This window comes from Monodon monoceros, unplaced genomic scaffold (genome assembly GCF_005190385.1).
Source record: "Monodon monoceros isolate NGI ecotype Baffin Bay Population unplaced genomic scaffold, NGI_Narwhal_1 Super_Scaffold_10, whole genome shotgun sequence".
Classification (NCBI taxonomy): Eukaryota; Metazoa; Chordata; class Mammalia; order Artiodactyla; family Monodontidae; genus Monodon; species Monodon monoceros.
In genome coordinates this window covers 50,088,481-50,116,149 of record NW_021703766.1, presented here as the reverse complement: position 1 = coordinate 50,116,149, position 27,669 = coordinate 50,088,481, and the positions used below count along the sequence as shown (strand labels likewise).

Below are 27,669 nucleotides of genomic sequence, written 5' to 3'. Positions count from 1 at the left end.
CACTGCGCCACCAGGGAAGCCCAGCAGTTGGATTCTTAACCACTGCGCCACCAGGGAAGTTCCATCGGTGAGACTTTATTCACATAGTTATGCTCCCTCCCAGCGGGGGGGCCCAGACCACAGCTCCGCGTCTAGGCTGGGGGCTTGGGCGGGAGCCCTGGCCCTGGCCCTGGCCCTGGTCCAGGACTGGCTGGGCTCACACATGCTGCCTCCTGTGCCGCAGCACCTCCGTGGGTGTGAACAGAAAGTCCTTCTGGCAGGCCTCGCAGTGGTAGGGCCTCTGCAGGGCAGATGCCTTCTGGAGGGGCTCGGGGGCAGCCTCCTCAGCCCCTAAGGGAGAGGAGATGGGAGGCTGTGAGGGGGACGCTCCATTGCATGCTCTCACCCCCACCCAAATCCCAGAAACCTGGCGGGGTTAGGCTCTCTCCTGGCCTCTGGGGACTCCAGCTCTGTGTCCTCCAGGAAGCCCTCCTTGATCAATACACACACAGAGGCGAGTCTTTACTCTGTGTCCCAGGGGGTGAAAGGGACACAGAGAAAGACACAAGCAGAGACACAGAGACTGAAAGAGACAAACAGAGCCCTGGGGTGGGACCACGTGGCCCTACAGCCATCTCCCCAGCAAGCACCAGCGGGTGGCGCATGGGGCACCGCAGAAGACTCTGTGCCCGGGTCTGCCCACTGCAGATGCCCACAGGATGGACGTGGCCAAGGCAGAGAGAGCTGTGGGACAGAGGAAAGAACAAGAGACACGGCAAGAGAGAGACAGAGAAACAGACAGGAACACAGAGGCCGACCGGACAGGCGGAGACACAGAGACCAAAGAGAGACAGACACCACGACCTGAGAATGAGGTGGCTGCAGGGCCTCCTGGTCCCGGGCTCTGGGTCCTTGTGACGGAGTCCGCACATGGCCCCAGCCAGGGCAAACGGCGGAGGTCGTGAGTCCCCAGAGTGTCGAGCAAGTGCCCAGACGCACAGTCAACAACCACAAGCTGGACGGACAGCTGGGCAAACACAGGCGCCCTGGCCACCACTGCCCCAGCCTCACCTGGGGGACCGTCCTGTGGGGCCTCGGGGCAGGTGCTCTCGTGGGCGATGCGCTCCAAGGGCGTGAAGGGCATGTGCAGGTCGCAGTGGGGGCAGGTCCAGAAGGTGCGGAGACAGTCGCTGTACAGGTCCGCGTCGCTCTGCGACAGGCAGGCTGTGTCAGGCCTGGCTCCCCCCCGCACCCCGCCGCCAGCCTGGGACCTTCCCAGAACCCCTCGGGGCTGGCAGGCCCCTTTCTGAAACTGCATCCCTGGACTAAGCTGGAGTGTGGTTGGGGGCAGAGGGTGGGGGGAATCACTGACGTCGCATTTTCAGGGGCAGGAGGATGAGGGGCCAAGGTGGGGTCCGTGCTCACCGTGAGGCAGCTGTAGGTGAGGAAGTCAGTGACTGCGTAGCCCCCTTTGGTGGGATGGGGGGATGGGGTAGAGCAGCCAAAGAGGCCAGGGAGGCTGGGGGCAGCAGTGATGGTCTGGGGTCCCACATAGAGGTTCTGGATTTCCAGCCCTGTGAGCCGCCGGAGGCTGTAGGAAACCTGAACAAAGAGAGACAGGAAATAGGGGAGAGAGACTCAGGCAGACATGATCGGAGCACCTGGATCCAGCCGTGCCGAAAGTCCACCCCTGGGCTTCTCAGTTATGGGGGCTAATTGCTTAAGCCAATCACAACACGGTTTCAGATACTCATGACCACAGGCTTGTCTAGAACATTCCCTGACGCCCCATCCCCCATCTCACCTGCCTTCCCCAGAGCCCTTCTCTCCTTATGACTGCTGGGAACACATCCAGACCTTAAGTCTGGCCTTCAAGTCTGGCCACCTTGCCCCTTCTCCTCCAGCACGTCAGCCTGTTCCCCTTTCCCTGGTCCACTGGGTCGCACCCCATCCACGTGTAATAGCAATAGACTCAAGAGCAATTCTCAACCCCCCGCCACTTAAAGAGGTGGGGGATCAGTTTCAAATCTGCTCCGCCTGAATTCTTCCCGTCTGTCCTCCACGAATAGACAGATGCCTTACAGCTTCCCTCTCACACCCTGCACGCCCTTAACTGCTAACGAGGGGTAACCTGCACCACGCATGCAGCATGTATTCATAAACATCTGTTGAATGAGGGCCGCAGGGGTTAATGGCATGGCTCCTGGGGTCAAACCCTGGCTCCCCCCTTACCAGCTGTGTGACGCTGGGCTTGTCATCAACCTCTCTGGTTTGAAAACCCCCAAATGTGTGCATATTGATGAGCTGGAAGCCAGGCCTTCCAGAGATCTCATCCCTATGGCTGATGGCCCCTCTGGCCAAGGGGGTGCAGGTGCCCAGGAGGCGGGTACCTTGGACGCCGTGAACTGCAGCAGCTCCCTGCTCAGGGCTGCCACCTCCTTGCGGTTGACTGGGGCCGTCTCCTCGTCGTCTTTGTCCTCCAGCCGCCACCGGGCCTGGTGGGCCAGCTGCTGGTCCAGGGCGCTTTCCCAGTGGGCCCGGAGCCGCAGGGAAGCCGCCAGGAGCCGGACAGCACTCTCACTGTCCACAAGCTGGAGCTCCAGCCAGCCATCGGCCACCAGACGGCAACAGTCACCATTGGTGTCCAGGGACCGGCTGAACAGCAGGAGGGACTGGAAGAGAAGGGGCAGGGGACAGGCAGTGGCGGGAGGGGCAGGATGCCATCGTAGAGAGGCCCTCGCCTGGCTGGGCTGGTGCCCAGCCCCCACTCACCCACCCACCCATCCAGACGTCCACCCAGCCCTGCAACAAACACTGATCACACGCCTACTCTGTGCCAGACACTCTTCCGGGTGCCAGAGACACAACGTGAACAAGACGGACTCAGTCCTCGCCCCACGGAGCTGAAATTCTACTCGGAGAAAGAGACTAATGAAGACCAAAGAGTAAAATACAGAGCAGGTTCCAAGAAGTCAGGGGCAGGGGAGTCATCACCCGTGCTGGAGGCCAGTGGCCGTCTCTATCTTCTTAGGGTTGGGGCTACACGTGTGTGTCTTTGTCAACACTTGTCAAATGGCGTGCTTAACATGTGTATGTGTCACTCTCTATACCTTTTATCCTCAAAATATATAAACAAACACTGAATGTTAGTTAACAGGAAGCATGCTGAAGTGCTTACAGGTGAAGGGTACTGATGTCAGCAACTTACTTTAAAATGCATCAAGAAGTTCAAAGGAAGCCCACCTGTTAAAATAGACTGACGAGTGGAGAGGTGACAAAGCAAAGCCCGAACGTTAGCTGCAGGACTGGGGAGTGGGAATACTGAGTGTTCACTCTACACTTCTTTCAACTTTTCTCTTCGAAAACTGTCAAGATAACACACTGGGGAAAATTCTGTGGGATGGGGCGGGGGTGAGTGGGCAGGGCAGGACTCGCCGCGGGCCAGGGGTCTGTGGGGCTGGTGATAGAACATGAGAGTCCAGTGTGCTGTCCTACTTTTGTGCATGTTTGAAAGTCTCCATCGTCAGAAACTACGGGGCAGGGGCAGGGCGGGGAGGATTGACTATCAGGCAGCGTCTCAGCCAGCAAAGCCGTGTTTCTGTCCCGAGGTCCTGCTGACCACCAGGACTCCGGCCCTCACCCCACTTCATTCCTCCTCCGGCACTGGTACAGCATCTGGTGTGGTCTCTTACATTTGTGCTTCTCTTTACCATCTGCCTCCTCCACTTATACATGAGCCTCGCGAACACAGGGAATCTTGTCCATTCTGATCACGACTGCATTCCCAGCACCCGGAAGAGTACTTAGCGACTGGTGCCAGGTGGCCACTCAGTACATGTTTGAACGAAGACATAACGGAGCAGATCAGAGTTCGCTTTCTTGGTGCCAGCGGAAATCAGCGTCAACAACATCTCCCAGGGCTCTAGGAAGGGTTTCTCTCTTCCCTCTATGTTCCCTGGGATGGAAGCGAGGGGGTCGGGGTAACGGGGACACCCACCTGATGGGGGGAGGCCTTAGGTGTGGCCTGTGACCCTGAGTTCAGGCTCAGCCACTTGCTCACTGTGTGGCTTAGTCAAGGGACACGCCCTCCTCCTCACTGCCCCCTGCACCCAGCCCCATCTTCTCCCCTATAAAGTGAGAATTGTGGCCAGGCCTGGAACCACAGGGTGGCCGCAGTGGGCACACAGGTGTGGCAGCTACTGCTGTCAGGAACCCCCCTTCCTGGCTGCAGACACGTAGACGCACGTATATCTGCAATCTGAGCACATTCTCAGCCTCCAGCACCATCCGCTTCTGCCCTACGACCTCAGCCGCCTCCTTGCTGGGCTCCTGGCCTCTGCCCCGTGTCAGATCCTGTCCCGGCTCTGCTCAGAACCCTCTGGTGGTGGTGGGGAGGGGGATCCAGTCTCACCTGCCTCCCTGACCTCTTCTCCAGCCATGCTCCCCCTCACTGACTCTGCTCCAGCTGTTCCCTGTCCACACCAGGCACGTGGTGCCTCAGGGCCTTTGCACTTGCTCTTCGCTCTGCCCAGGACACTCTTCCCGCAGAGATCCCTATGGCTTCCTCCCTCCCTCAGGTCTTTACTTGACTGCACCTTCTCAATAAGGCCCACCCGGATCGCCTAATTCTATACTAGAAACTGTCCCCTCCCCTGCCCCCCAACCCACCCCTCCCCAATCCCCTCACCCGTTCTTTCTATTTTCCCCAAACGCTTATCGCCCTCTACCCTATCAGTTAGTGCTGCACTGCGTTTAATGCTACTGCCCGCCCTCCCCACCGCTAGTTGTGAGCTCCTGGAGAGTAGGAACCGGGTCTTGCCTTGTGCACCTTCCACAGGTCCTGGCACCCGGCAGGCACTCAGCGAGTAATGAATGACAGCAGCCAGCCTGGGGGAAGGCAGCTCCTCCAGGCCCACCTGGGGCCCCCTGCCCTGGGACACAGCCATGGCACGGGGAGTTGGGAGGCAGGGAGGCTGCGGCGAGGACCCACCTGCAGAGCGGGGATGCGGACACAGTTCACCAGGTACGGTTTGTTGGTCTCCAGCAGGGAGACGAAGGTGAGGAGCTGGTGCTTGCTGCTCATCTTGTCCTTGTCATCTGGAAGGGTCGAGGGGACAGCTCAGCTCCCCGCCACACCCCACACCCGTCATCCCCCAGTGGCTGCCTGTCCCACCCGGGCCGTTCACACGTCCACACAAAGGATATGCTCGCGTGTGTCACGGTAAAATGCCTGTGGCTTACCCTTAAATACTCTGCCGGGCTGGATGTGGTTTTGGCTATGCAGTGACACTAAGAACTATTGTTAATTTTGTTAAGGGTGATGACAGCATTGTGGTGATGCAAAAAAACAATCCTTATGAATATGATTTTTATTATTATTACTAACTGGTAAGATGTCTGGGACCTGCTTTAACATGCTCCAGCAAAAAGAAAAAAAAAAATCAAGGGGACGGAATAAACAAGGATGGAAAAATGGTGACAGCTACAGCTAGGCAAGAACACGGAGGGTTCCTCACACACTCTCTACTTGCAGAATGCCTGGAACTTACAAAATGTTTCCAAAAAGGAGCAAAACAATGTAATAGGAAGAGGGCAAATTCACTTGGAACTTACAGCACTTAAAGATTAGAGAGAAAACTTCAAATTCTATCTTTGGTATTTAAAATCATAAACCTTACCTTTGGGGATTACTGTTTACCGTTTCAGTGCAGTATGTTACTTTCTTTACAAACAGAAGGATGAGCTGTGTTTCAGCGCTCAGGCAGAGCACACAACTAGACCTTCACGTTGCAGACGTGAAGCCCGCTCCTGAGGGCAGGGCCTGCACCTGGGGAAGGGCACCCTGGTGGGACTGGCCTGGCCTGAGTGCAGCCTCAGCTGAAGCGACTTTTGTGGCCTGGATCCCACTAGAAGGAAGACCGAATCCAACTGCCTGAACGCTGGGGCTGGGGGAGCCCCCCAGGCAGGACCAAGCCCTGAAGTTCACGGGGCTCCCAGGACAGGTCTCCTGGCAGGCGCTGCTCTAATTGCTAAAACCTCAGGCCTTGGGACGGGCTCGGGGCTCGGGGCAGCCAGCACCACATGGGGAGGGCGAGGCTCAGCAAGGGGTGGACTTGCCAAGGCCACCCATCCAGGTCTGGTTCTTGGGACCTGCAGGTCCCACATCAGAAGCCCCAGCGAAGCTGAATGTGGGGAGGAGCGAGGGGGTAACCCCAGACGGCGAGGGGCACCCTGAGGTCACTGTCCTGCCCCTCATGTCCCTGATGGAGGGCTTCCCCCAACCCCCACCTGGGCTCAGGGTACCTCGGCTCCCATCGCCGCCCCTGGCCTCCTGTTCCTGTGTGTGCAGCACCTCAGGGCTGTTGGCGAAGATGCAGGTGGGGTGCAGCACGGCGCCCTGCTTAGTCTCGGTGTGGAAGATCTGGAGAAGCCGAAGGTGGGCGCTGGGTGACAGAGGCCCTCAGACTTGCTCTTCCCGCTGCCAGGTTCCCTCCTCCTCATCTTAACTCAGAAGGCTCCTCCTCCAGGAAGCCCTCCCTGACCTCCTCCAAGGCTAATCAGGTCCCCCTCAGCCCCTGGGTCCCCATCCCGACCCCAACCACTCTGGTCATCTGTCTGGGAACGAGTCTATCCCCCGCCCCCGCCACTAGACTGCAGCCCCACAAGGGCATGGCCAGGGCTGTTTCAGTCACTGCTGTATCCCCAGCACAGAGCAGGTGCTGGGAAGGGGTGACAGACGACAAAACACACACAGGGACGGGGAGAGGGAAGGAGACCCACCTGGTCCGAGTCCTTGCGGCCGCTGTTGAACGGGTCCGGGATGGCAAGCTGGGGGTAGAGGCCCCGGCCCAGCACCAGCTTGAGCAGGGCCATCTGGTCCCGAGTCAGGGCCTGGGCTGAGCTGGCGGCCGCCTGCAGCTGTTCCAGGTTGTGCCGGAGCTTAAACTTCACATCCTGGTGGCAACACGGGGGAAGGTGGGTTCCTGAGGGCCCTCCCCACTACCCCAGGGGCTTGTACTGGAATCTGTGGATCCAAGGGTTTCTGTAGACTCCTGTCCATGGAAACCTGCCTACTGAATGAGGGCAGGGCTGTGTCCTCTCAGACCCCAGAGCAAGGCCATGTCCCATAAGACGCCCAGGGTAGCCCACATCCCCGCTCTGATCAACTCCATCCCCACCCACCCCAGGCACCAGTCAGCCCCACGGCGCCTCACCTGGATGTCCACGTTGTCGTTGGCCCCCTGGGAGGCTGTGCCGCCCCGGTCCTCATCGCTGGAGCAGCCGTCCTGGTCCTCCTGGAGCCGCAGCACCTTGCGCCTGCGTCCCTGGCCCTCCTCATGCTGGCGCTTCAGCTGGTAGAGCGCCTGGCGCTCCCGACGCTGCCGTAGCCGACTGTAGCTGTCCCCCGGCTTCGAGGCCTGGACCCTGGCCAGCAGCCCGTGGTCTTCCAACAGCTCCTGGGGGCGGGTGGGGCCCGAGTGAGGGACACGGGGCAGGCCAAGCGTGCTCCGGTCTGGGGCCTGCTGCTGGTGGCACAAGACCTCACCCTAGAGCCACACTTTTCCTCAAATGAAGAACAGGGACCTTCCTGGGGCCTCCCTGCTAGGGCTGAAAGGGGCTGTATGAGAACAACTCTTGGCACGGTGCCGGGCACACGACTGCTCCAGGAAAGAGCCGTCTCTGTCATCGGCCAATGGAACACCTGGGTCAGCCGCCAGGAGGGAGGAGAGGAGGCCGGGCGATCACCACCCAGGGTCCTCCCCGGGGCCTCCTCTGCACACAGTCATCACCAGGCTCCAGGTACGCTCAGAAATGCCAAGACCTGGGCCCCATCCCAGAATGACTGAATCAGAATCTCAGGAATCTGGATAGCACGGACCCTCCCTGTGATTCCAATGCACATTAGAGACCTACTGCCCACGCCTTTGGAAACAGTCTCCCAGGGACCTACTGCATTGGACCTTCTGTTTCTCATCGAGCCCCGACCAACGAGGAGAGATAGGATATCATATGTGACTCAGAGTGAGAGAGAGAAAAGGACCCACACTTTTCATTAGTTTCTCAGCATCTGGGGCTCAACAAAGGTTGAACCGTCGCTCTTTAGAAAGTCAGAGATGTTGAGAGATGCCGAGAACAGCTGGGATGTTGGTGGTCCCCAACGTGGAGCCCCCTGTGATTGTGTGGGAGGCCTTGGCACTGACCGTCCACTCTGGGCCGCAATCTGCCCTCCTGCAGCCGAGAGGAACGGTTACACCAGGGGCTCTTTTATTTTCGTTCCGTGGCACGCTACACGACCTCAGAGAAGTACTCGGCACTGGATCTTTTTGTGCTCGAATGGAAAGAGGCCCGTGGAATATTAACAACACAAGCAAGCTGTGGAACCACATCCTCTTTTTCTTTTTTTTTTTTTTTTTTTGCAGTACGTGGGCCTCTCACTGTTGTGGCCTCTCCCGCTGCGGAGCACAGGCTCCGGACGTGCAGGCTCAGCGGCCATGGCTCACGGGCCCAGCCGCTCCGCGGCACGTGGGATCTTCCCGGACCGGGGCACGAACCTGTGTCCCCTGCATCGGCAGGCGGACTCTCAACCACTGCGCCACCAGGGAAGCCCGAACCACATCCTCATAATGACGATGAAAACTGCAAACACTTGTATGGGAACACCTGTGTGTCGGGCCCTTCTAAATGCTCTAGGTGTATTAACTCATTTAATCTTCATGGGAACCCTGGGAGGCAGGGGCTATTTTTGGCCTCCCCATTTTCAGAGTGAGAAGCTGAGGCCCCGAGAGGCCCAGTAACTCGCCCAGGGTTGCACTGCTAGCAAGCGGCAGAGCTCAGATTCACTGCTGGGATGTCCGGCTGCAAATCTGGTGCCCCGTGCGGCCTGCTGGCACTCGGCCAGCTCGGCTCCCCCACTCCAGAGAAGGCGGCTTTTCGTGAGGATGCGGCTTGTGACCCTGTCCACCCCTCCAGGAAACTCTCCTGGATCTCTACTCCTTTGCCCAGGCCGCACTCCACACCTGGTGATGCGACGGTAGGGGAGGCGGGTGTAGGGTGGGACTCTGATGACTGTCAGAGGATGGGAAGCCGTGCCGCAGAAGGTGTCATGCACACCCCACTCCAGCGCCCCCCACCCCCACTCGCCAGGTCTGTTCCTGGCCCTGTCTGCCTGGGCAGGCCGGCCCTCACCCCTCCTCCCGGGCCTCACCTTGAACTGGCGCCGCAGGTTGGCCATCTCATACAGCCGATGCTCCTCTATGCCCCGGTGGCGGCACCACCTGCGAGAGTTTCTGCTCCGTTCAGATTTCACCTGGGTGGAGGTCCGGCCACCAGAGGGTCAGGGCCTGGCCAGCTGGGAGGAGGGATGGGGGTGCCGACCCACTGCCCAGACGAACCCAGTGTGAGCCCAAACACCAGCCTCTGGGAGGATGGCAGGCAGGCCTGCCGGCCCTCCCTCAGCACCACCTGCTCTCCTCCTTCTTCCAGGTCTCAGCCCCACTGCCCCCTCCTACAGGAAGCCCTCCCAGACACCACAAGGGGTCAGACACCCTCCCTGGGCTCTCCCAGCCCCTTTGGACTCCCCATCACAGCCCATTCTGGCTGGTCACTGTCCAGGGACAGTCTCTCTCCTGCACTGAGCTGGGAGCCCCAGGAGGGCCGGGCCAGGTAGTTTTAGTCACCACTGGGTCCCCAGCACTGCCCAGAACAGGACCCGGCCCAGTCAGGGAACGTGTGCTCAAGATATAGCCCCCAGCCTAAGGCATCTAAACTTTCTCCAGATGGCACTGGCTTTCGTCAGTGCTTTAGAAACCTCAGGCTCCCCCTCAGGCGGGGGCCTCTGCACGTGCTGGTCCCATGAATGGTGGAGTCAGGGTTCTCCCCAGACAGGCCCGGCCTGTGGAGGGCTCAGTGGTCGTCCCTGGGGTGGCGGTGGGGGCACAAGGAGGAGCCACAGCCTCAGGGAGGCTCTGGCCCCGTGCAAAACGACAGCCAGACGGGGGCACCCTGCTGTCAACCTCACCTGCACCCAGGTGTTGAAGACGTTGAAGAGCGTGAAGGGGTCGCCCTGGTCACTCTCCAGGGGTCGCCGCGCTGCCACACACTCAGGGTTGCTCTGGGCGCCGCGGGTGAAGGGCGACTGGACGCTGAGGGCGGCGGCGATGGTGAGCACAGGCTCCGCCAGGTGGAACATGGAGCCCAGGATCAGCATCTTCCCTGGGGGCAGACACTGCGCTGAGCCTCCTGGGCGCCTGACAGCGTCCCCAGCCCTCTGGGGCCCCTGACCCACCCTCCACCTCACCCACAAAGGGCCTCGGGAGCCAGAGGGACAGAATCAAATCCAGAATCGGATCCCAATGTGATGGAAGACTGTTTCCACCTGCCCCAAAGTCAGTGGCCTGCATGTCACACATCTGACTCACCCTCACTGTTCCCCTTGCCTACCTTTCCAGAAAGTTCCTGTTACACGTGTAGCCTCATAAGATAAAGTAGGGCAGTAAAACAAGGCTGTCCCAGAACCCCTTAGCTCCGTCACCTCAGGCAAGTCCCTCCTCCTCTCTGTGCCTCTGTTTCCCCATCTGTGAAATGGGTTAACTGCAGCATCTACCTGCTGTGAGGATGAACTGTGTTTCACCTGGGAAGCACTGGGAGCTCCAACTGGCACAGAGGAAGAACGGTAACTGAGCCACCGGGGCCCAGAACTGCCCAGCACTGCATCATCTGTGTCGCCTGCTCCGCAGGGCCTGGCTGGGGCGTGCCTCCCTGGCGAGCGAGTGACAACCTTTCTCTGAGCCTCGTTTTCCTCAACTGTACAACAGGAGTGCCCAGAGGCCCTCCCCTCACCAGGTGAAGATGAAATAAGGGCCACAAAGTCTTCCACTGACGCAAAGCAAATGCTCACAGACTGTTCTCTTTCTTCTCAGATCTGATTCTCCTTGCACTAGCCCTGTTTCCTTCTCAAATAAACAAAAATAACCATTTCCATAGCTGTGGGTGGCCCTCAGGGTTAGTGGTACCCAGGCTGCTGCCCATACTGACACTCCAGCATGTCGCAATGATGGGGACTTTAACGATATTGACGCAGGCAGAAAGCTCCCCTGAGAATTATGCCTGGGAAGTGGTGCCCCAGGTGGTAGAGCTCAGCTAGCAATATTCTCTGGGCCGTGGATTGTTGGTAGACACAGAATGTCTCAAGTCAGGAGAATTGGGCAAGATAAATATGCCTCGGTCAGCAAGTTCCTCGGCAGGGGCAGGGATGACTCAGGATGGGCAAGAGGAAGAGGCAGGCGGTTTTGACATCCAACCACAATAGAGGGGGTACCACGTGGAGCTGGGGACAGGCTGTGCAGAGGAGGGAAATGTCTGTTTTGTTTACTGCTATATCCCTGGCGCTAGAACAGGACCTGACACAGAGGACCTGAGAATGAATGGACAGGGCCCAGAGAAGGACCAGACTTGACCCCGGGGCACTCAGAGCAAGCGGTGTCCCACACCCATTCCCAGGACCCTATGTGATCACCCCAAGGGGGGGTCCTCACCAATCACGACGTCCACAGGCAGCTGGGCCAGCAGGGACCCAATGGGGGTGAGGGCCTCTGAGCTGTCCAGGGCCCCCTGGTCCCGGAGGTAGAGGATGGCCGTTTCCAAGCTGGTTGGTGGGGGGGGCTCGATGAAGGGAAAGGTTCGGGGGTCCCCCACACTCATGCCCTTCATCTGGAATGAGAACCAAACCCTGTCAGGAATGGGGAACACATGAGCCACTGTGGAACACTGGGGGACTCAGGGATCACAAACTTGTGATACTTTAAAATGCCCAATGTCAAGGTTCATTGTACAGAAGCAGGGAAGGAGGGCCATTATCTGTCTGTCTGCCTAGCAGCTCTTCTCCACACCCTGGCCACGGAGCAAGCAGACGATCTAAGCTGGACCAATTGAGGTTTCTCAGCCCCTGGTCAGAGCGACTGACTAAGGAATGAGCACATGACCTGAGCTGGGCCATTCAGAATCCTTCCCTGGGACTTTGCAGACTGGAGCTGAGAGAGAGAAGCTCCAGCATCCTCTCTGGTTGTGAGGGGCCAGGATGGAAGCCCAGAGCTGTTGTGGTTAGTTTTTCCACTGCCTGGAAATTAGCCCATTCACAGCAGATGGAGAAATCCTTAATTTTTCCTAAGCTAGACCTCCCCCCAACATGGACACACAAATCCATAAAAGCCCCTTTTCTGCTAACAACAGTTTGAGTTGGGTTTCTCTCACTTTTGACCAAAGCATCCCGACTGATTCAAAGGCTCAGAGGGGTAGCAGGTCACGGGGAGAAAGCAGCGAAACATGTATCATCACCAGGCCTGGCATGGCATAGGGAAGCGGCACCTCTCTGGTGAGTGGATGAAGGAAGGGCTGGCATGGTGGCTCCCATGACCATGAGAGAGTGAGAACAAGGCTCAGAGAGACTAGGGGATCTGCCAAAGTCTCTGGGTAAGGTGACCTGCTCTCCTGGGCCTGATCTGGAGGGCACCAGAAGTTCTGGCATCCACCCAGCAGCCAGTGGTACCACCTTCCTCCCTGCTCACTAAGCTATGGTGTTGTCTGGGAGATCACTAATACTCATTAAAAGACCTTTAAATGAGAAGCTCTGGGTGAGGGGTAGGGCACAGCTGTTTTTTGTTTTTTTAAGCACTCTCGTGATTCCAAAGTGTAGCTGAGACTGCGAATCACTGCTCTGATCCAGTCGGGCAATGCCACCCCGCCACCCCGGACAGTTACAGGTCACAGAGTGGACACGTGACCTAGTTCTGCTGACAAGACAGGATGGGAGACCAGCCAGGGGGCTTCTGGAAAAGGTTCCCACGGCCTTAAAAATGAGACCCACAAACTGGGAAGTCCCTGGCGGTCCAGTGGTTGGGACTCTGCACTTTCACTGCCGTGGGCCTGGCTTCAATCCCTGCTTGGGGAACTAAGATCCTGGAAGCTGCTCGGCACGGCCAAAAAAAAAAAAAAAAAATGAGACCCACAAAGAGGGGCAGTTCATCGCCTCTGCAGCCAGATAGTAGAGGAGGAGGAGGTGCTGCCCATGGCTATCAGAGCCAGGTGGCATTCATGAGGCACACTCTGGAGCCTGACAGCCTCAGATGGAATCCAGGCTCTGCCACTTGCCAGCCATACCACATGGATCAAGCTACTTAACCTCTCTGCATCCTGCTTCTCATCCATAAATTGGAATAAGTTTACCTACTACAGAGATTGTGTGAGGAGCAAAACTTATATACATAACTCAGGCACCTAGAACAGAGCTAGCACACAGGAAGTGCGAGGTAAGTGCTTTTTATCATCATCACCATCGTTATTAGGACAGCTGCTGATAAGCTGAGGCTGGAAAGCTAGAAAAAAACCCTGTTCCTTTATGACATCACCATTCTATTTAAATAACCAAGCCTGGGGACTTCCCTGGTGGTCCAGTGGGTAAGACTCCACGCTCCCAGTGCAGGGGGCCCGGGTTCAATCCCTGGTCGGGGAACTAGATCTCGCATGCCGCGACTAAAAAAACATCCCAAGTGCTGCAACTAAGACCTGGCACAACGAAAAAAATATACAGATATAGATATAGATAGATATAGATAGATAAATAAATAAATAACCAAGCCTGGAATTTCCCTATCTCAGGGTTTCCTGTTACGTGAAACGGTACGTTTTCTGTATTGTTCAAGTCAGCATTTTTCAAACAGCAGGTTATGTGAGTCAGGAACTCCATGACATGGGTCACAACTGGCATTTTTTTAAAAGGAAATCAAATGAATAGAAACAATGAGTGTGCATCGCCCATAGGAAAGGGGGCTGGTTCATGCCTCTCTCTCACCTGGGCACGTGTGAGCCTGAGGCAGATGCCACCTGCTGTTCCCCATTTTCAATTCCTGCTTCTTCCTGAGCACAGAGACTACACTTCCCAGCCTGCCCTGCAGTGAGGAGTGGCCACAGAACCGAGCTCTCACCAGGGTGAGTGGAAGGGAAGTACACTGCTTGTGGACCTGGCCCTCACACCCTCCCAAACGTTAAGTCCCACGCTCTCTCCCCATCGCTGGCTGACACACATGATGAAGACGCCCCAGGGAGATGATGGAGCCATGAGAGGAAGAAGGCCCAGGTCTCTGAATAAAGGAAACTGCCCACCAACCCAAGGACTAACGTCCTGCTGTGTTGGCTGTTATGTGAGTGGGTCTATTTGTCACAGCAGCCTAATCTAAGCAAATGACATCTAAGCCATGACATAAAATGTACTGAGAAACCCCGTTTTTTTTTTGTTTGTTTTCGTTTTAATAAATTTATTTATTTTTGGCTGTGGTGGGTCTTCATTGCTGTGTGCGGGCTCTTCTCTAGTTGCAGCGAGCGGGGGCTACTCTTCGTTGTGGTGCGAGGGCTTCTCACTGCAGTGGCTTCTCTTGTTGCGGAGCACAGGCTCTAGGGGCACAAGCTTCAGTAGTTGTGGCATACAGGCTCAGTAGTTGTGGCTCACGGGCTTAGTTGCTCCACGGTACATGGGATCTTCCCGGACCATGGCTCGAGCCCATGGCTCCTGCGTTGGCAGGCAGATTCTTAACCACTGCGCTACCAGGGAAGCCCAAAACCCCGGTTTTAAAAGCCACTTCTTGATGGGTTTTCTGTTACAGCTGAAAGCATTGTGACTGAGTCACAAGGTTCTTCCCATGACCCTGTGGATTTGGGGGAACAGTTCTCCCCTCAATACGGGATCTGACATTTGGAAGGAATGAGTTCCACTCAGTGGCCTGGCCAGCCCTGCCCTTCCTGACCCTGAAACCATGTCTAAATGCCTCCTGGGTTCCTCTCTGGCACCAGCACTCAGGATGCAGTCCCCTACCAGCCCCTGCCTCACCTGCAGCACCAGTGCATCCAGGGCGACCCTCCGAATCTCCGGGACAGGGTAGGGGGCGAAGGCATCGTAGTCCGATTCGGCATAGAGGCGGAAGCAGACGCCAGGGCCCGTGCGGCCCGCCCGGCCCTTACGCTGCTCAGCGCTGGCCTGACTGATCCAGAACTCCTGCAGCCGCTGCAGTTTGGCCTGCGGGTCATAGCTCATCTCCTTCACCTTCCCTGGGTGGGCAGGAGGGTAGCAGGGAGGGAAGGGAATGTGTGTGCAGGAGCCACGTGGGCCCTCCATGCACCTGGCCCTCTACCCAGCCGTTCACTCACTGACACCCTCACTTACTCCTCTGTTCCAGTAACACTAACTGAGAGCTTACTCTTGGCCCCACCCTACCATTTTGTTACTGTATTCTTTAGTTTCCTCATTCACTTATCTTTTCATTTATTTTCTCAAGCCTTTTCTTACTCAGAGGTTCAGTCATCCAACATAAAATTATGGAATCTTTTATCGTCAGTGGCATCAGATTCAATACAATAAGATAACTGCTGACATTTACTGAGCATTCACCCTGTGCCAGGTTCCAGCCTCAGCCCCCAAATGTATTAACGTCTTTAATTCTCAACACCTGAGGGAGGTGCTGTGATGAGTGCCATTTTACAAATGAGCAAACTGACGCACTGAGAGTCACACAGCCGGCAGTGTACCTGCAGGCTGGCCCCAGTGTCTCCTCGCCACTAGGCTATGCTGACTTTCCAGAGAACAGTCTAGTTGGGAAGACAGACAATAGATAGATCAAGATATATAAAATATAATGCCCATACTATGAAGAAAAACAAAGCCTCATAAGGGAAGTGACAGTGAAAGGAGATCACTTAGATAAAGTGAACAAGTGGGCTTCTCTAATGGGGAGACATTTGCGCAGGTCCTGAAATAAGGTGAGGGAGTGAGCCGTGTAAAAATCTGGGGAGAGACAGCTCTCTGCAGAGACGACGGTAAATGCAAAGGCCCTGAGGCAGGAGCAAGCTAGGAGGGCCTGAGCAAGATTAAGATGCTGCCACTGCTACACAGCCCTAAACACTACCTCCTCCCTGCTGTGGTCCAGAGTTCCCTCACTACATGTGCACAGCTCCAAACCCCACACTTCTCGCCAGATCCTTGAGGTAGCTGGGGGGCAGCGCTTACCAGAATCTACGACAAAGCGGATCCCATCAATGGTGACTGAGGTTTCAGCGATGTTGGTGGAGAGGATGCACTTCCGGACTCCAGGTGGGGCCACGTCGAACACCTGGGGTATAGTGAAGAGGCGGCATCAGTGCCTTGTCTTTCTCTCACCCCAGGCCCTTTGCACAACTAACTCGGCACTCACTAACCCATGTGTCCAGTGGCCTCCTGGATGTCCCATGGGCACCTCACAGTCATATGTCTAAAACAGCCTCAGCACCTTCTACTGAACCCTTCCCTACTCGGGCCCCCATCTTAGAGATGGCTCCTCATCTACTGCATCACCGGGACCAGAACCTGGGCTGTCCTGGGTGTTCCCTCCCTTCTCACCCACCCCGCCACACCAGATCATCTTGAACATCTCATGAATTCACTCCCTCCTCCCCAAACCCACAGCCCCTGCCCTGCTCCACGCCCCTCCTTTCCCACCCCAATCCCGCTCCAGCTTCCTCCCTGGTCTCTAGTCTCATCCCCTCCCATCCAGCCTTCACATGCAGCAGAGGGATCTGCTAAAGCACAAACTGGCACTGCCCGCCACCTTGCTCAGAACCTTCCCATGACCCCTCCAGTGCCCTCAGGACAAAGCCCACCACCACAATGGGTCTTCAAGGTCCCTGGTGGTCTAACCCTGCCCACCTCTCCAGTCCCATTTCTCCTGACTTCCCCTTCACAATCTGGACCCAGCCACTTTGAGTGCAGTTTCCCAGCTGTCCCATCTTTCTCTCACCCCAGGCCCTTTGCACAAGCCCTTCTCATGGACCCAAGAGACAGCCAAGCACAGTGGTTAAGAGTGGCTGTCAGCAACTGCAGCCTGCAGGCCAAATCCACCCTGCCACCTGTTTTTGTAAATCAAGTTTCAATGGAGCACAGCCTCACCAGGTCAGTCTACAGCTGCTTTCTACCTGTAATAGTAGAGTAGTTACGACAGAGACCATAGAGCCCATAAAAACTAAAAATTTGCCCTCTTCACAGAAAGTCTGCCAACCTCTGGTTAAGAGTATGGGCTCTGGTACCAAATTACAAAGTTCTACAGCCTGGCTCTGCCAATTATGTGACTTTGCATAAGTGCCTACGCCTCAGTTTCTGTATCTACTGAATGGGGACAACAGGACCTGGCACACAGGGCGGCTGTGAAGCTTAGAGACAAGGAGTGCACAGAGCTCAGGACTCTGCCCAGCACAAAACCAGTGCTCCACACACTTCAGCTGGGACACGCTTCTCCTCGCCCCCTTCCTACAATGGGGCTTTCTCAGGTCTCCACGTACAGAGTCCCTTCCTCCAGGAAGCCTTTCCTGAATCCACCAAGACTCTGTTCTCAGAGTATCCAGAGTTCTCCTCTACCACTTGTGGGATTGTCAATTACTTGTCTATCCCCCCTCAGCGGACCAGCAGCTTGAGGAGAAGAACCATATCTCAGCTCCCACTGTATCCCAAAGAGGCCCCTTGGAGCAAGGGGAGCACTAAGGAGGTGCTCAAAGCTTGTTTCTTTAATCACTAAACAACCAAGTCTGACCTGAAGGGATTCTTCCGGAGGTGACTATGGTAGTCAGCCTCCAGCACAGCCTGGGGGAGTCTCAACTCCTGGGATTCACACCCTCACCCAGTACCTTCCCCCTGAACAGGGCAGACCGGGTTAAAAACTAAGGGATAGGGCTTCCCTGGTGGCGCAGTGGTTAAGAAACCACCTGTCAATGCAGGGGACACGGGTTCGAGCCCTGGTCCAGGAAGATCCCACATGCCGTGAAGCAACTAAGCCCATGCGCCACAACTACTGAGCCTGTGCTCTAGAGTCTGCGAGCCACAACTACTGAAGCCCACGTGCCTACAGCCCATGCTCCACAACAAGAGAAGCCACCACAATGAGAAGCCCACACACTGCAACGAACAGTAGCCCCCACTCGCCACAGCTAGAGAAAGCCCGTGCGCAGCAATGAAGACCCAATGCAGCCATAAATAAATAAATAAATAAATTTAAAAATAAATAAATAAAATAAAACTATCTACTATCTGGAAATTAAAAACAAAACAAAAAACAAAAAAACTAAGAGATACTGTAGAAATGATGGTTTGTGATTTCCAAAGCTAGGTCATAAAAGATGCTGTGGCTTCTACTTTGGTCTCTTGGGAAGAGCCAGCCACCATATTGTGAGGACACTCAAACAGCCCCCTAGAGAGGCCCCCAGCCAACAGCCAGCTCCACCTGAGAAGATAATCTTCCAGCCCCAGTCAAGCCTTCAGATGAGAGCATCCCCAGCTGACATCTGACTGCAACCTCATGAGAGACCCTGAGCCAGAACCATCCAGCTAAGCTCCTCCCAGATTTCTGATCTACAGAAACTATGTGAGATAATGCATGTAACAATAAACATGCTGCTAGGTTTGTGGGTAATTTGTTATACGGCAATCAATAACTAAGACAGTGACCCAAAGGCCTCTCTCCCAGCACCCTTCCATTCCAACCAGGCGGTCTCTTCACCTTTCCCCACACCCCACTCACAGGTTCCCATCTCCAGGCCTTTGCTCAAGCTGGTTCCCGCCACCTGGACTGCCTTCCTCCCTCTTCTCCTACTCAAAACCCTCCTTGTCTGGGGCTTCCCTGGTGGCACAGTGGTTGAGAGTCCACCTGCCGATGCAGGGGACACGGGTTCGTGCCCCAGTCCGGGAAGATCCCACATGCCGTGGAGCAGCTGGGCCCGTGAGCCATGGCCGCTGAGCCTGCGCGTCCGGAGCCTGTGCTCCGCAACGGGAGAGGCCACAACAGTGAGAGGCCCGCGTACCGCAAAGAAAAAAGAAAAAAACCCTCCTTGTCCTCCAAAGCTCAGCTCCAATGCCTCCCACCTCATCAGGAACTCAAAGATGGGAGCAGCCCCTCTGCAGCCCACAGCCCTGGCTTGTGGGGTCACATCTGTCCTGCATTAGCTGCCCTCAACGCCCCCCAGACCCCCATCTGCCCCACGTGGCCTGGCTGCATGCGCCACCTTGTCCTGGTCGGCCACAGAGAGGGCACTGTGCAGCGGCAGCACCGCCCAACGCTGGGTGTGGCTGGCGTAGGTCTGGGCGGCCTCGAGCACGGCGCTGATCTCCGCCATGCCACTGAGGAAGACCAAGAGGTCACCCCGCTCCTCGGGTGGGTACTTATTGTCGATGGCCTCCAGCACCCTGAGGAAGGGCCGCGGGTCCAGCTTCTCCGACTTGGATGTTGTTGGCTCGGCCTCCTGCGGCTGGTACACGACCTGTGAGGAGACAGCCCCAGGCAGGAGCATACCTTGTCACTCCAGCTCCCAAGCAATGGGGCGAGGAGGCCACAGGCTGACAGAGAAGACACAGATCAGTCAGGCAGCAGACAGCACACTCAAAGACGGTATCTGAGGAGGATGTAATAAAAGGTCAAAGTATCAAGGTAACTGGAAGGTTTCTGGGGTGCTGGTAACGTTCATGTTTTTTAATCTGGGTGCTGGCTCTATACAGGTATTTAATTTGTGAGAATTAATTGAGCTGTACACTTGTGATATGGGTACTCTTTTGTATCTGGAGTATAACTCCAACAGGAACAAAATTTTAAGGGGTGGAGTTGGGATTAAAACTCTAGAAATCACTTCTCTGAAAGCAACCTCACTGTTTCTAATGGCTACTTAGAAGACAGACTGATGGGCGTTTAGACCCAGAAACCACAAGGGACAGTGCATCTCCTGGGGCTAGGAACCTCAGAGCTCTTATCAATTCTTGGGCCCCAAAACAAGAGGAAGTAGTGGTTATCAAAACCATAAAGCAGGGCTTCCCTGGTGGCGCAGTGGTTGAGAGTCCGCCTGCCGATGCAGGGGACACAGGTTTGTGCCCCGGTCCGGGAGGATCCCACATGCCGCGGAGCGGCTGGGCCCGTGAGCCATGGCCGCTGAGCCTGCGCGTCCAGAGCCTGTGCTCTGCAACGGGAGAGGCCGCAACAGTGAGAGGCCCGTGTACCACAAAAAAATACTAAAAAAACCCATAAAGGAGAGAGCTGTGTGGAGAGACATCTCGAAAAGGAGCTGTGACTTCGGGTGAGGGTCACAGTTCACTGGAGACCTCAGGGGAGGGGCTGACTCTCCTTTTCCCACTGGCCAACCAGAAGGCAGAGGGGAAAGGGGTCCGTTTGTGCCTCCCAGGGAAGACAGGAAGGTGGGGAAGGGACAAGGAGATCTGGAAGGGCAAACAGAAGCTATCGAGCACAGGGACATGTCTGGCTGTGAGTGGGATTCAAGTCCTGGCTCTGCCACTTCTGAGATACTGCTAAACACCCTGTGATGCACAGGGCAGCCAAGAATTACCCAGACCCAAATGTCAAAAGCGCTGAGTCTAGAAACCCTGCCCTGTGAGATGGTAGAGCAATGAGAAAAGGGGAGCCTGGGTCCCTGAGTGACCACGTAGAACAGAGCTGCCCATCAGCCTGGACCAGCCACACGTGGCTGGCTTGGGTTATATAAGAAAAATTTATTTCTATGTTACTTGAGCCTTTAAATTTTGGGGTCTCCTCTAACAAGCACTTAGCACTCTATCCAGCACACTGTAAATGCTCCAAAAACAGCAACTTTAAAAAAGAGAGAGAGAGAGAACATCATTAATCAAAGAGATGGGAAACAGAGAAAAAGAGAAGAGAAGGGGCATGTCCAGGGTGGCCAGAGACCAGGTGGGAAGTCTGGGGAGGGGTGAAGGGGGGCACTGACCGTGATGGGGAAGAGCCTCCCGGGAACCTGTACCACGGGGGCACTGCCGAAGTAGCTGGAAAAGAGCGAGATGTTGATGGTGGCTGACATGAGGATGACCTTGAGGTCAGGTCGCTGGGGCAGCAGGCGCCGGAGGATACCCAGGAGGAAGTCATTGTGGAGGTGCCGCTCGTGGACTTCATCCACGATCAGGACCTGGTACTGCGGCAGGCGGGGCTCCCGCTGGATTTGCCTCAGGAGCAGCCCCACTGTCAGGAACACAATCTTGGTGGCCGCCGAGCGTGTGCTCTCAAAACGGATCTGGTAGCCAACCTGGGAGTGGGGGGCAGTGGGAACGTGTGGTCAGGAGAGGACCTGGGCCTGGGCCACAGCCCCTCGCCCTCCCCAAATTGAAAATCTGAGCAAATGTCCCACATCAGACTCTGGAGTCCAACAGGCTTGGGTTCAAATGCCACCTCTGCCACTTAGTGCTGTTGACTTGGGCAACTCCATCCCACAGATGCGTATTTTTTCCTCCTAGATGCTGTGAGAATTACATGTGCTAATGCACATAAAGTACTTGGCACAGAGCCTGATGTATGATACTAATTAATTATAATAGTAATGCTTAACCCTTCTTTGAGTCCTTTCTATTTGCCAGGAACTACTTTAAATCTTTATGTATATCAACTCACTTCATCCTCACAACTACCACACAATATAAGCACTAGTATTACCCTCACCTCAGAAATGGAGAAACTGACACGAGTCATCCAAAGTAAAATCGCTAAAAAGTGTTATTGAGAGGAAATGTATCTTAACCCCTACCTCACATCATACACACATAGATTTCAGATGAATTACAGTCCTAAATGTAAAGGTTTTTAGAAAAAAACAGAACATCTTCATGACCTTAAAGTATGCAAAAATTCCTTACACAGAACCCAAAGGGTGGCAACCATAAAAAGAAAATGACAGACTGTATTATATTTAAATGAAAAGACACCATCATCAAAAGACACCATTCAGAAAATGAAAGGAAACTCACAGAATAGAAGACAAGATTTACAATACATAAATCCTACAAAGGCCTCATATCCAGATGCTATAAAGACATATAAATCAAGAACAAAAGCACAGAAAACACAAAAGCGAAATGGGAAAAAGACTTGAACAGACACTTCACAAAAGAGGATCTCCAAATGGCTAATACATACATGAAAAGGCACTCAACGTCCTTAGTCATCAAGGAAACACAAATTAAAACTCACAATGCAGGGACTTCCCTGGTGGTCCAGGGGTAAAGAATCCGCCTTCCAATGCAGGGGACACGGGTTTGATCCCTGGTCGGGTAACTAAGATCCCACATGCCGCAGGGCAACTAAGCTCTCTCGCCACAACTAGAGAGAGAAAAACCTGCATGCCACAACTAGAGAGAAGCCCACGCGCCACAAGGAAAGATCCTGCATGCCTCAACAAAGATCCTGCATGCCACAACTACTACCCAACACAGCCAAAACAAAACAAAACTCACAATGCAAATTAAAATGTGATATCACTACAGACCCACTGGAAAATCTACAATGAAAATGATTAACTATAACAAGTATTGGTATGACCCAGTGATCCTACCCTTATTAGATATATACCCAACAGAAATATGTACCAAAACACACCAAAAGGCATGTTATAGAATGTTCATAGTGGTACCATTCACAAGAGCCTAAAACTAGAACTCTCCGCAATGCCCATCAACAGTAAAAGGAACCAATATTGTGGTGCCTTCACAATGGAATACCATACAACAGTGTGAAGGAATGGTGTACATCTACATGATGATACTATAGGTGAGTCTCACAAAACTAATATTGAGCAACAGAGGCCATAACCGGCAATAGTGAGCAAGAGAACATACTTTTTGATTCCATTTATAAAAAGTAAGAAAAAGAGGGACTTCCCTGGTGGTCCAGTGGGTAAGACTCTGCGCTCCCAATGCAGGGGGCCCCGGTGCAATCCCTGGTCGGGGAACTAGATCCCGCATGCATGCTGTGACTAAGAAGTCCGCATGCTGCAACTAAAAGATCCCGCGTGCTGCAACTAAGACCCGGCACAGCCAAAACAAACAAATAAATAAATAAATAAATTTTCAAAATAGTAACAAAAAGAGGAGAAAATAATCTGTGATATTCTATCACTAACGCAGGTCTGATAATCTAGCACTAAAATGACGATCTATCCCTAAGAATAGTGATGACTCTTGAGGCCTCAAGGCAGTAACTGGGAGGCGAAACGAGGAGGTTTCTGGGGTGCTGGTAAGTTTGACATTTTTACCTGAATGCTAGTTACACAAATGCAGTCAACTTATGAAAATTCAGAGTTATATACGTATGATAAGTGCATTCTTCTGTGTTGAGAGTATGATAACTTCAAAAACAAAAATTTTTAAGTGGTCGAGCCAGGATTAGAACCCTAGAACTCATTAGTAGGAAGCATCCTCATTCTTTTTTTGTGACTGCCTAGAAAAAGACTGATAAACACGGAGGCATTTCCGATTTTTGACTGTTAAGGTGCTATATTGGGTAATGTTAGTGCCTTTGTCATTTGGACCATCTCCAGGCCAATCGATAGATAAATTTCTACAAGAATCATCGCTGGGTCAAAGGGTAAGTGTTTTCGTAACAATACTGCCATAGGACAACCAACTTATTCTGCAAGGTCACTGGGAAAAACTGGAAACCTGTTCTGTCCCACTCACCTGTGAGCCATACTGACTGAGGCTCTCAAAGCCAACCCGCTTTGCCAGTGAGATGCAGGCGATTCGCCGGGGCTGGGTGCATGCCACGTGACTGAAGCCAGCGGCCAGCAGATACTGGGGCACCTGAGTGGACTTGCCGCAGCCCGTGTCACCTGCCACCACCACCACCTGGTGCTCCTTCAGCGTCTGCAGGATGCGATCCCCATACTGGGCGATGGGCAGTGCCATGCGCTCACGCTGCAGTTTGGCCAGCCGCCCAAACGCCTGCTTCTGGCCAAAGTCCAGGTAGTGCAACAGGGCTTGGCGGAACTCAGACACTCTCTCCGGGGCCAGGCGCCTGCCTAGCCCCCGAGAGCGCCGAGTGTCGGGGCCAAGGACGGAGAGGTTGATGCGGTAGCGTGGGTCGTAAGCACGAGGTAGGTCGGCCAGTGCCGGGATGCTGTGCTTGGGACGCCTAGAGTCTTTCTCCTCCTTCCTGGTGGTCTTGAGATTCTGGAATCTCTGCAAGCGTTCAAAGAAGGTCCAGAACTTCTGGCACTCCTCAGAACCCTGCCGGATATAATCCTCATCACCGAAGAAGGCGTCCTCGAAGAGGCGACGTGTCTCTGGACAATTCCAGTCCCATTTCTCCGGGTCCTCTTCCTGACTGGGAGCCGGGGGTCGGTCTCGGGGACCCCTGCCCTCCCTTGTTCTGGGAGGCGGCATGCTGTGGCTAATCCCAGTGTTGTCACAAAACTGGCCTCAGTTGTGATCACCTAGACCAGATATTCCCCACCTCCTGCAGTGAGAGGCCAGTGCCTGCAGTAAGGAAGCACTTTGTCTTCAAAAAGCTAATTTCCTCCTCAGGGGTGGGATAGGATCACGGCAGGTGCTGGCAGAGTAAATGGCCTGTGGCCTGGGTCAAGCTGGTGACACACAGGGCACCTCATGACTCCTGTGGTGATCTCTGGGATGGACACAAGTTCATGCTAGGATTTCGGGCCCTGAATGTTTGCGGGAGAGAACAGAAGACATTCATTCATTTTTAGAAACATTTACTGAGAGCCTGCTGTTTTGCAAGCACTGGACTGGGGGGAGGGACAGCAATGAATAGGACCACGCTGAGTACCCACAGGTGGTCATTTCGCCAGACTCTGACAATCCCGAGATGGAGGCTGTGATAAAGGAAGCCCAGGGGGTTGCGGGAGCCTTCCTTGACTGTGCCTGGGAGTCAGGGAAGGATCCCCGGAGGAGGGAATGTTTGACCTGAAGGAATGTAGGTCATGTGGCCAGTCAACAGCAGAACGTGGTCCTGAGAGGTGATAACATGAGAGAGTTGTGGTCCACTGAGTTTCAGGGCTCCTGGGAACCCTTTGAAATCAAGTGCACAGTTTTGCAAGTGTTGCATTATGTATGTTTTGTTTTTCCCTGCCTGGCACTTTTTCTTTTTTTTTTTTTTTTTTAGAAAAACGAATGCACTTTCCTTTGGAGAGCAGCCCTTCCCGGAATCCACATGGTTCCCACTGCCTTTAAGTGAAGAGATTTCCTACTGGTTGGGCAAGTGACAAAGGCCTGGCCAATCACAGTACCCTACTCCCCCTTTAACCAGTGACTGGTCTGAAGAGCGGACACATTGGCCCGAGGAGGGCCAATCAGGGCCTTTCCCTGGAATTTACACTATGTTATTAGGAGACAAAAGCTTATTTACTGTGGCTAAGCAAGGACAATATAAACAGGGAGTTGTTTGTAGTAGCTCTTAAATAGTCTTTCCTAGAAATCTATCCTACAGAAAAGGCTGCACGTGGGCACAGCGAGGCACACACAAGGATGGTCACCGAGCAACTACAAGGAGAGAAGTGGAAGAGGGACGGGGAGAAGCTTGGCAACATCATTCAATGCCTGAGGCTTAGTTCCCGCCAACCCTCCACTTCACGGCTACACAAGAAAATGTCTTTTTCTTAAGGTTTGGTTTCTGACTCTTAGCTGCGTAAGTCCTAACTAACAAAGCACATCCCCGCGTATGTGCAATTTTCCGGAGGGAAGCCCATCACTCAGATTCTTCAAAGAGTTTATGATCTTAAAAGGGTCCCGAGACTTCCACGGTAAAGACTTCATGGTCAAACAGATCTGGGTTTGAATCGCAGCTTTATCAGATGTGTGACCACTGGCAAATTAAACCCTTTGAGGTTTTCTTCATCTATAAAATGGGGACAATACCCATCTCAAAACATTGCAACGTTTATCACCTAGCCTGGCACAGAGAAGCTAAATGGGTAACTGGTATTCAAGTCCAGTGAGAGAAACCACGGGCATATAGCCTGGAAAAAAATTACACTCAAATGGCCACAATTCACCTTGGTTCATTAGCAATGCTTTCACCTACTCTGCCTCCAATCTCTGAGGGCCACCACAGAAGAGTTCAGAGCTTCCATCTCTGTAGCCTCAGAGGGACCCAGACCAACCCTGGGAGTTATTAGAGCCAGGTGAGGGTTTCAGCTGAAGAACTTGCGAACTGGCAGAGCTGTTTCCCACAGGAGCAGTAGCCATGTGTGGGGAGTGCACATCACTTCCTGGTAAACACCTGGGCTGCGTGATGCCACGGCACCTTCAGAGGGAATTCCTGTTCTAGAAGGGAAGGAAAAGGCCTTGAAAGACTGCTGTGATGCTGAGCCAGTGTTTCTCAGAAGAAGACAAGGACAATTAGATGGAGGAGAGCATTCCTCCCAGACTGCTAACTGCCTGTCCTTGCATGTGGGCCGGAATGAGAGCATCCTCATGACTCTCAAGGAATCCATTCTCTTAAGACTACCTTTTCGACTTCCTGGATCTACTAGTTTCTCTGTAACTGTGTCTCGGACCATCTCTTGGTCTCTTGGCCTGTATTTCCTAGGCTTAAGGCTTTTAGAGGGTTTCTCCGCTTCCCTATTTCTCTCCTGTCTGGCTCTCCATCTTCAGGTCTCTTGTCTTTTTTGGTCCATCCTGCTCACCACCCTCATCTCTCTTCCCTTTCCTTGCCTGGTCCCATCTCTTTTCATTTATCTAATGCTCTCCCATTCGGATTCTGTTCTTTAGTCTGATTTTCTCTCCAGCTGTCTTTCTCCATTCGACGCCACTCTACTTCAGTTTTCCATCTGACTGTCTCATTTTCTGTTTGAATTTTTTTTTTCCGACTCTCCGTTTTCGTCTCTCTCCATCACTCTCTTCCTCCATCGTGACTCTCTCATCTCTCTCCATTTCTCCCTAAAATTTTGTCGCTCAGTTGTCTGAAGCTTTAACAATAGCTAACATTTACTTAGGGCTGACGCATGTATCAGGTACTATTCTAAATCACTCATATATATTTATATGCATACATATACATCATACACACATATACACACTTTTCTCGCAACCTTAGTTTCCACTCTCATCTTTCTACGTTTCCCTCCATTTCCCAAGTTCCCGGTGCGATCGCATTTCTCTCGTACTCCCTCTAAGCCTCTCTCGGTAGGACCCATCAGCCTCTTGCCCTCGATCTCTCCAGTTTTCGTCTTCCCTCCTCTCTCAACCTCCCTGTCTCTCGGTCCCTCAGTTTCTCGAAGCTTCTTTCCGTGCCTCCATTTCTTTCAGGCTCTCTGATCCTCAGGTTCTCTCAGGAACGCTCAGGCTCCACCTCGGTCTGTGTCTCCCGGCTGCTCGGCCTCCTCCAACACACTGCCTCATCTCGGGGTTTCCCTCCCCCCTCAGCTCGCTCCCAAGATGTTCCCGGACCCGATCGGACTCCGGCCGCCGCCGCCACCACCCTGCGCAGCCGCCCCGCCCCCTCACCTCGTTCACCGCCGCGAACGCCTCAACTTCCGGTCCGCAGGGGCCCTCACGCTCCCGAAACCGGTCCTGCGCCTGCGCACGCCATCCTCACAGCCCAGCCCCGCCCCACTGCAGACTCGAACCAGTGAGCAGCTGCGAGCGCCCAAGACTCACTCTGCGCCTGCGTACAGCACGCTCAGGCCCCGCCTCACTTAGGGCGGAGCCTCGGGTGACGCTGCGCCCTCTAGGGGTTCGGTGGGGGCGTGACGGTGGAGACTTGCTCTACGTTGCGCTAGAACTTGCATCTGGGGATCGCCCGGACGCTGGGGTTTTAGCCGAACTAGGAAGCTGGCCGGAGCCCAGACACTATTAAAACAGCCCCGTTATTTATTTATTATGAT

General features: G+C 54.3%; 1 protein-coding gene across 3 annotated transcripts; it reads right to left on the bottom strand.

Annotated features, from left to right (window-relative positions):
* On the bottom strand, nucleotides 1-27,359 carry DHX34 (DExH-box helicase 34). Of its 3 annotated transcripts, none has more exons than XM_029209317.1 (17): nucleotides 27,290-27,359; nucleotides 23,504-24,486; nucleotides 20,770-21,081; nucleotides 19,048-19,302; nucleotides 16,031-16,133; nucleotides 14,858-15,075; nucleotides 11,514-11,688; nucleotides 9,998-10,191; nucleotides 9,185-9,286; nucleotides 7,194-7,436; nucleotides 6,760-6,933; nucleotides 6,268-6,400; nucleotides 4,970-5,076; nucleotides 2,370-2,651; nucleotides 1,405-1,581; nucleotides 1,051-1,189; nucleotides 1-330 (listed from the first exon to the last, which is right to left on the bottom strand). In XM_029209317.1, exons 2-17 carry the CDS (start codon nucleotides 24,206-24,208, stop codon nucleotides 197-199), a joined length of 3,453 nt encoding a protein of 1,150 aa, XP_029065150.1. In that variant the 5' UTR covers nucleotides 24,209-24,486; nucleotides 27,290-27,359; the 3' UTR covers nucleotides 1-196. The 3 variants fall into 3 exon arrangements, with proteins under 3 accessions (XP_029065150.1, XP_029065159.1, XP_029065165.1); XM_029209326.1 differs by lacking the exon at nucleotides 27,290-27,359 and adding an exon at nucleotides 26,950-26,972; XM_029209332.1 differs by having other exon boundaries at nucleotides 2-330; nucleotides 6,283-6,400.
* Nucleotides 27,360-27,669: the final 310 nt, after the last annotated feature.